The sequence below is a fragment of the Aristolochia californica genome, unplaced genomic scaffold, assembly GCF_029961685.1.
Source record: "Aristolochia californica isolate CCGP_79_NKW_82.1479 unplaced genomic scaffold, dmAriCali1.0.hap1 SCAF_9, whole genome shotgun sequence".
In the NCBI taxonomy this organism is placed as follows: Eukaryota; Viridiplantae; Streptophyta; class Magnoliopsida; order Piperales; family Aristolochiaceae; genus Aristolochia; species Aristolochia californica.
In genome coordinates, this window is record NW_027182290.1 from 25,276,208 (window position 1) to 25,285,549 (window position 9,342).

At 36.0% G+C, this 9,342-nt stretch overlaps 1 protein-coding gene across 1 annotated transcript; it reads left to right on the plus strand.

Annotated features, from left to right (window-relative positions):
- The first annotated feature begins 2,306 nt into the window (after positions 1-2,306).
- LOC137941171 (F-box/kelch-repeat protein At1g55270-like) lies at positions 2,307-8,859 on the plus strand. The gene is made up of 2 exons (XM_068786464.1): positions 2,307-2,656; positions 7,074-8,859. Exons 1-2 carry the CDS (start codon positions 2,594-2,596, stop codon positions 8,322-8,324), a joined length of 1,314 nt encoding a protein of 437 aa, XP_068642565.1. The 5' UTR covers positions 2,307-2,593; the 3' UTR covers positions 8,325-8,859.
- Positions 8,860-9,342: the final 483 nt, after the last annotated feature.

Genomic DNA, 9,342 nt, shown 5'->3' on the forward strand with positions numbered 1-9,342 from the left:
TCATATAATTTTTTAGGTAAAATTTTCTAACCAAGATGGGTAGGAAAACCATATGGAAATTTTTTTTAATAAGTATTTGACAATTGATGCTAAAATACTTTTAACAAAATGCAATTTTCATGGCAAATTTGTATATGACATTTTATTTTACTGAAAATTTATTGAATAAGTATGGTAATATATGAGATTGATTATTAATTTCCATTTATTTCCTTGGAAAAAGGCACTAACAGGTCCATTTATTTATTTTTTTGGAAATTTCTAAAATTTTCCATGTAATTTCCTAGTAATGAACTAATAGGATTTTATTTGAAGATTTATTGGAAATGTGTATCCTAAGAAAAGTATTTCTAGCTTTTCCTCATATATAAATTTTCAACCATGGACACTAACAAGGCCTTAGAGATTTATTACACCATCTATAATTAAAAAATATTATAGACTTCTTTTCAAATGGAAGGCCAACTACTACCTTGGTTTGGCTCTTATGATGCTTTAAGTTCATGTATCCTCTTTGACCACTTCACAATCAATAGATATATTAGTGACTACTTGTGGCATAATGCTAATGAATGGTTCAAACCTCCATTGGTTGTAGACATTTATAAAAGTGTGGGCACATGGGACAACAAATCTACACACAACGACGCTATGGAAATTTGAGGACAAGGTTCTTGTAGTACTAATAAATATGAAGTTTTGGCGATTTTACTATTTATTAGGGCTAAACTGAACTTTATAATGATAAATAGAATTATTTTTGTTGTAGAGTAATTTTATTTGAGATCAAAGTTCTCAAGGGAGGATGTCCATGTATATAAGTTTCATAAATTAATGTAATCACTTCTAATAGAAAAAAGGAACAAGCATCAATGCAATAAATTTCAAGATAAGAAAAAGAAACCTTTATTATTTCTAAAAGATAAAAATCATTATTCTTCATATCCAAAACTTACGCATAATTTCACAAGTTTTAAGAAAAATTAAAATTATTGACCAAATTAGAAGAAACACAGGAGTACATGACACTTAGGTTATGGTTCAATGATCTTATGAAAAAGGTCACCTTGACTTTGTTGGCCCTAGGTCACTTAGATGTAAATTCATGGTGTTGAATAACACCAAAAATATGGGGAAAAATATCAAAAGCATCTATCTATAAATTTTTTTATATTAAAAATCTAACAATTGAATTTCATTTCAGTAAAATCCACTAAATGACAAAATTATTCCTTTTAACCTCTTCTTTATTGGAATCCACTGCCACTGTTTATTTAATAAAAATACCTAAAATGTCCTCATTAACATATCTTGAAATATATAAAAAATTAATTATAATTTTTTTATCTAATAAATACTTATGTATTTAAATACCCTCAATTAATAAATAAAAAGGTAAGACTCTATTTAACTATAATTCATAGTTTTATCTCCGAGAGTTTTAAAATTTAAATTGCTCATAAAGTTATGATAATATATGATTATCACTAAAATAACACCACTTTGAATGATGAATGAACTTCCTGTTAAGTCTAACAGCTAAGGCTTTGACAACCGGTGCCCAACCACAACATGTAGGGATGGTCCGTAACATGGAATAACCACCCGGACACGATGAGGTTGAGCTTACAGAGCCCAGCCACCTTCCCCCTATTTGCCAAGTTGTGAACAAATGCACCAGGTTGGTATTAAAAATAGAAGTACATAACTATATTGTTACTTATTAGCCAATTAGTTATAAATATTTTATATTAATTAGATTTTTATATTTCATACAAGGTTAATTCAGTCATTTTTCCTTGTTAAGTAAATGGTATTAGTGGATTTTGCTAAAAGCATTAGAAGATATTATTTTGTTATTCAGCAGGTTTTATAAAATTAAATTCAGTCAATGAATTTTTTTGAGATATGAAAATTTTATAGAAAAGTGTTTTAGATATTTTTCCAAAATATATATACACAGGCCCTTCATGTAAGAATGTAAGCAGCCCTAAAAAATATAGAAAAAAGATGTCAATTGCTGTCTTTCTTTTTCAGTTTTTGTTTTTGTTCACACTCATTTCCACGGTGAGAGAGCAGAGATACATATTTTGAAATTGAGTTTTTGTAGAAAGAGACCTCTGTTCAGTTGTTTTGCAGTGAAAGGGTTGACTGGTAAAACTGGCCCTGTGACAGACGCGGCCAGAAATGGTCGCACCCTAGCATCCTGTCCTCCGATTAGAAAATCTCCAGATTTTGATTTAATATATTCCAGCCAAAAACAGAAAGCATTTAAAAAATTTAGAAGTTGGTGAGAGCTATGGGTCCGGGCTCCAGCTGTAATTTTCAGTTCGAGAGAGGGGAGAAGAAATGTATCGAGCTCACGTTTTGAAGATGATCCATTCATTGTTTTCATTTTTCTGGGGAGATAGTCAGAAAAAGAGTAAGGTCGAACTGAGACTACTACCGTTGCTTCCCATTTGCCGGAAGGAGGGAGGGACTTTTTGTTCTGCGGCTTTCTCGATCTGAGATTCTTTGCATTTCTGCTCCTTGGTGGTCTTCTCGTTGCACCTCGTGGGGTTCTTTCTTCAGATGTTGGAAGTGGGTTTCTGATATGGAGACCGCCGAAGGTTCTTCGACTACTTACAGAAGTGGTATTCGAGTTCAAGCGCCTCTGGTTAGTCCGATTCTAATCTTAATTGGGGGTTTTCATCTTTTGTACATTAGTCTCTGAAATGTATCGTGAGTGTTTGCAGAAACTGCAAGTTTTGGTCCAAAATAAGGTTTAATGTATGAAATTTCACTGTGCTTTGAGCTGATTCGTGATCTTGCTGGCAAATTCTCTCTTCAATGACATCGTTTTGAAAAATATGCATTGTGAAACTGCTTTTTACGCCAAAACTAGATGTGTTTGTGGAGCGAATTTTGATTTCACTCTTTTTAATACCTTTTATTTCCTTTCATCTAGATGTTACTGAAATTAATCAAATGGTAGTTCTCCGAGATGTGCACTTATGGCCGAAGTGGTTGATGTTGCCAATTGATGTCATTGTTCGGTTCACGTAGTAGCTTCTTTCTGATCTTATTTACTATTTCATCTTCTGTCTGACTATCAGCAGGATACTCTTTTGCAATTTTCTGCTGATTGACTGGTATTGTGACATTTGTAATAACAATTTTTTTTTTCTTGTTATGTCTTCAGTCTTTTTTTTTTTAAATGATTTTTTTCCTTTCAAAGTTTGAACTACAAATATAATTTTACTTTGACTTTACCAAGTTTTCATAGCCTGCTTTCAAATGCTAATAGTATCTTTTAATATTGCGCCCAGGATACAGCTATTTCTGAAAATACCCAAAATTCAATTTTGTATGAAACAACATATTTAAATGTGTATCAGATTGATGCAGTAATCTGCAGACGATTTCATCTAGTGATATCCATAAGCTTTTGAAGGTTAATTAATTTGATATGTGGGATTTTCTGTGAGGAGCCCTGTTGGCGTTTTTTGAGAGGCGCTTGCCTGATTCCTAACTGGTCAAATTGGGCCTGAATACTTTGTTGATTGGTCTGCTATGCATTACTGCATTTATTTTTCCAACTGGCTTGACTTTCTGGTTTATTTTCTATTAGATGGTTTTGAACTTCTTCAAACATGAACCTCCAGTTGACCTATATTTTGAGATTCACCAGATCCTCAGCCATTCTGCATTTCTCTTGGCCATCTTGCTAGTTGTTATTATGGAATCAGATAATTTGATATAGTTACAATGACTAAGGTGGTTACTTTTATTGACATATTGACACATGGAAATGTATTTTAGTATGTTATTCCGTTGACCATATGTAGAACTGAAACTGTTACTTGACTTGAGTGTGCTAGTTGTCCTGCTTTATTAGTTTGTAATTTTTTTTTTAATGAAAGTTTGTCAGTTATTAGACATAACGATTGTTAATAATTTTATTGTCAGACAGAGCTACAATTCTCGTAATGATTTCATGTTCTGAAACCACCTTCTTAAAGAAAAATTTTAGCTGGAGATTACTGTGTCAGGAAAACATTCATAATGAAAACTTATGTAGGAATTAGTTCTTAATCCCTTGGCCAACTAACCCCCTCCAGAATCTAGTATGCTCATAGGATGGAGGTCCATAAACTGTTTTTGGAGGAAGTTCAGATTTGGGAGCGAAAGAAATACAAGTCACAAAGATATTTCTTTCTCTTTATTAGGGGTGGCAACAAGTCGAGCCAAGCTCTAACCCTTGGGCTGAGCTTTGGTCAAACCATGTCCCCCCAGTTCAACCTTGGCCTGTGCATGAGCTCGAGCTTGACTTGAACAAAAATTTACAAGCCCCAGTTCGGCTTGATTTCCAGGTGCAAAGGGGCAGCACCGCCCCTCTCTGCAGAAGAAAACAGGAGGGTCCAATAAACCAACACTGCCTACCAAATGAAATGTTAGCAAAAAAAAAAAAGTAAGGAGATAGAGGAAGAAGAGGTTGAGAGGTAAAAGGACCGAAAAAAAGGGTAAAAAGGCTAGAGGGGAGGGGGTGCCACCCTCCTTTTTCTCTGTACCAGAAGGGGCACCAATGCTGCCCCCTGTCTACAGAATGAAAGAATGAAAAAAGAAAAAAAAAAAAAGACAGAAGAGGAAGAAGATGGGAGGAAGAAGAGGAGAAGAAACGAGAAGGAAGTAAGAGCATAGGAAGCATTTGGGAGGAAGAAAAGATGTGGTAAACAATGTAGGAGGGGAAAGAAAGGAGAGAAGAGATACCTGAGAAAGTGGTTGAATTGATGTTTTTGCTTAAAACTCAATGATAGAAGATACCTTTCTTCGCATCATTTTTTTTTTTTTTTGGCTGAGAAAGGTACAGCTTTTTACTTGTTTTATATTATACTTATTGTAAAGAAGAGAGATGGAGTATTCTTTAATATTTTATGATTGCTTTTTAACACTTAGTCTTCTGCCAAAATCGATAAAACAGGACTGTCAGCATATAATATATTCTTATTATATAAAGTATTATGAGTTAGCTTGATGAGCCTTGCACTGAGCTACATAAATCTTGAGCTCTGCTCAATTTACTACACGGGCCTTATTTAAGGTTCGAACTTGGCTTGAGTTCAAAAGAAATCAAGCTGAATCGAGGTTAAACTGAGCTGAGCTTGAGCCAATCGTGAACTGGGACCCCTAGGATTGCATCCTCTGTGAAAACCTGGGGACCTTGTAGAGTTTAATGATTTCTCTCCATCTGTATCTAGCATGACATGTGGAAGTCCATTGTTCTTAGAAGAGTTAACATTGGTATAGGCAATTTTGAGTCTAGAAATTCCATCAATTGTAGAAAATCTCAGTGAAAGCTTATCAGTGATGGTTAAAAGATATATTCGAACTTGTTCATTGAGTTACTGAAATCTGTGCCTTGTGAAGTTGTCTTTCATGTACTTGTTGCTAGTCATCTAGAATGTTCTCAGATGTGATTTATGGTCTCTCCCTCCTCTTCTGCCCTTAGTGTGGAGGGTGCTTAGATCAATTGCTGGATCAGAAAGGTCTCAAGTTAATCCTCAAAAAAATACATATACAAAGAAACTGACCTTGTTTCAGAGTCTCTTTTATTATTTTAGTATCTTCTTGGGTTAGCGTGGAACATTAGTTGGGGGGAATGTATGTATGCCGAAGTGTTTTCTTATCATCTAAGCTGGAGGAAATTGCCTGGATAACAAACTATTCTGTGTAATACATGCTTTTGGCTTCAGCGGATTGGTATTCAAAATGAGAAGCTGAAACTCTTTCTCTAAATCCATCATTTCGGAATAGCCCAGAGGCCACAACCATGTTGCCCAAGCCCCAGCATGCTTCCTACTGCCTTTTGGTCTTCTTCTGTCTCTATGAGCTTCTAAAAAATCCATATAGAAACCCCTCTCTTACGATTACAATCTTTGCATATCTACCTCTAGCTTCCAACCGTTTTCATTAGGACTAAAACCACAATAGCTGAATTAATTGCAACATTCTCTACCTGCCATAATTGCAATTAGACGATTATCTGTATTTGCTTGTGCTACTGGCTGGTTGGGCCTTTTTTATTTGGTTGTAACACGATATCTTCTAGTTAAGGTTTTGATCTTAGGCACCATGTATCTCTCTGCAATTTGTAGTAATCAAATTGTTATTGGGCTTATCATGTCTGATTGGTCTATTGCCTGGTTCATGTCGGTAACTGTTAGAAGGTCAAAGCATCTATTATCTCAAGGGCCTGCAAATATTAGGGGCTGTTAAACTTATCTTCACTTCTCCAAGTGGATGTTGAAATGTGTGATACAAGTTTGAAGGGGGTGAATAGTTCCACATTTGGTTAATCTGAAACTTATTAGTTGAGAAATGACCCCTAAATTGGCAAGTCAATATGGGATGGACCTGGATTCAACTTCAATATGGTATAGGAGCAAATCTATGCCTAAATATGTTTCTTCACACCACATTGCAAAATGTCTCTTCTGTTTAAGAGTGGAGATGAGGGAAAGTGTTAGTAAAAACCCTCTTATCTCAAGGACCTGGTCAAGTCAAGGGCTTGCATGCATAGGTCTCAAGTTATCTATTCGAGAATAAGAAGTGAGTTGGTAGGGGGTGAAAAGTCCAGCATTAGTTCATGTTTGAATGATTCTGCCAGTATTTGTTGGGGATTGTCCTCTTAAATTAGGTACTCGTTTTAATTCAAGAGTAACGGTGATATTGAAGTTGTTGACAGGAGAAATGTAGGCAAAATTTGGTTCACAGGCCCAGATGCTCATTCTTTCTTGCCAAGTAATGTGGCTGATTGCAGTGTGTCTGATGTCTATGATATTCATTTATCTTCAAGCTTGTAGGCAATAATCTTTCAAGAAATTGGATGTCATTTCATAAATATCTTGTGTAGGAACCTCAATATCCAAGGTTTATTATAGTTAGTTGCACTGGTTCTTCCCAATATCTCATCTGTACAAATGTTTTAACAGCTTGGTAATACAAGCAGTCATCATGATTTTTGCAAGCATTAATCACCACTTATGATGGTGTATAATTTTATCTCTGAACGGTTTAACATGGATTAACTGCAGGTAGAATCCGTGTCATGCTACTGTAGAGTTGATTCAGGCTTGAAAACTGTTGCAGGGGCCCGTAAATTTGTTCCTGGGGCCAAACTATGTATTCAACCTGATATTAAACCTCATGCACCCAAATCAAAGAACTCGCGCAGGGAGAGAAACCGACTTCAGCCGCCTCTCCTGCCTGGACTGCCCGATGATCTTGCAATTGCTTGTCTCATCCGTGTTCCACGTGTTGAACATCGTAAGCTTCGCTTAGTTTGCAAAAGGTGGTATCGACTCTTAGCTGGAAACTTTTTCTATTCTCTTAGGAAAAGCCTTGGAATGGGAGAAGAGTGGGTTTATGTGATCAAAAGAGACCGTGATGGCAGGATATCTTGGCACGCTTTCGACCCAATATATCAGCTATGGCAGCCACTTCCACCTGTACCAGTTGAATATTCAGTAGCACTTGGGTTTGGTTGTGCAGTTCTAAGTGGTTGTCATCTCTATTTGTTTGGAGGGAAGGACCCTCTTCGTGGCTCTATGCGCCGTGTCATATTCTACAATGCCCGGACCAACAAATGGCACAGAGCTCCAGATATGTTGCGGAAGCGGCACTTTTTTGGTTCATGTGTGATAAACAACTGCCTATATGTTGCAGGTGGAGAATGTGAAGGGATCCAAAGGACACTAAGATCAGCTGAAGTCTATGATCCCAACAAGAATCGATGGACATTTATTGCTGATATGAGTACTGCCATGGTGCCCTTCATCGGAGTTGTGTATGATGGAAGATGGTTTCTTAAAGGGCTTGGTTCCCATCGCCAGGTGATGAGTGAAGCATATCTTCCTGCAACAAACAGTTGGACGCCTGTTAATGATGGGATGGTTGCAGGTTGGCGAAACCCTAGCATTTCCTTGAATGGAAAGCTTTATGCACTTGATTGCAGGGATGGATGCAAACTCAGAGTCTATGATGAAGCGACCGATTCTTGGAATAAGTTTATTGATAGTAAGATTCACTTAGGTAGTTCAAGGGCTTTGGAAGCTGCGGCACTTGTTTCTCTTCATGGAAAACTCTGCATTATTCGTAACAACACAAGTATTAGTGTGGTGGATGTATCAAGTCCTGACACGAATGTGGATAACAATGCTCAGCTCTGGGAGACCATTGCTGGAAAAGGCCACTTCAAAACATTTGTTACAAACCTGTGGTCGAGCATTGCTGGTCGAAATGGGTTGAAGAGTCATATTGTCCACTGTCAGGTGCTTCAAGCCTGAGGACCCAAGGATTTAGCTCACCGGTTTGCTTGCTTATTTCTAAACGAATTGAAGGTTTACATTTTTTCAAAAGATGCAAGATGGAATTAAGTGGTGGGAAGATTCTCTGTTTGGATGAGAAAACCATCCAGGCTGCAGTGCATTGAGGCAACATGGTAAAGGCTTAAAATTTATTGGACGTGATCTACTTGTTTGAAGCCACTAGAAGGTAAGAAACCTGCGACCCATTTTTGAGGATTGGTGACTGATCTCAGAAATACTGCAAATGGTCAAGTGTGGAGAATATGACGATGAAGCGCTCCAACTGTATTCCTGTGGTTGTATGTTTATTTTTATTTTATTTTATTCTAATTTTATTTTTTGAGATACGAGTCACTGGTAATGTTTTTATGTTTATGTGAATATTTGCAATGATGTAGATTAGCCATGCCCCCAATAGATTACCTCTATACAATACATTACATTTTTGGTGCTACCAAAAGCAAATGAGTTACTTTTGCTGTCTTTTTTTGCCCCTTTTTGTTCCTCATATTTGTTTGAACCATCAACCAGATCTATATATAATGAGAGGGCTAAGTTGATGGAGTTGTCGTTTTGTTATTTCTTATAATAAACAAACCTCATACAGGGAGTATTTGGTGTTCTATTTTTCATAAAGAATGTATTTTTTTATGTTGATGAATTTATGAAAAAAAGAAATACTTCAGTGACTTGATATAATCAGAGTACTTGAACGACCTCTATTTATAATAGAGGAAAGTAGTAGAGTTCAATTACAATTAAACTATCCTTGTCCCAATTATATCCAAAATTTAATACTTAAAGATAAATTCAAACATAATTAAATAACTCAACATAAATAAAAGACTAACATAACTAAAATACATTTAAATTGAAACTCTTATGTGAAACATGTTTCCATAATAATCTTACCTTTATAAGACTTCTTATTGTGAGAGTCATATAAGACTTCTATTTTTGTTCTTCAACACTCCCCCTCAAGCTGGAGTTTATAACT

Bases quoted from the DNA above. Each gene is read 5' to 3' on its own strand.
- LOC137941171 (XM_068786464.1), top strand. From the start codon at position 2,594: ATGGAGACCGCCGAAGGTTCTTCGACTACTTACAGAAGTGGTATTCGA. The intron at 2,657-7,073 runs GTTAGTCCGATT...GATTAACTGCAG, and splicing joins TTCGAGTTCAAGCGCCTCTG to GTAGAATCCGTGTCATGCTA.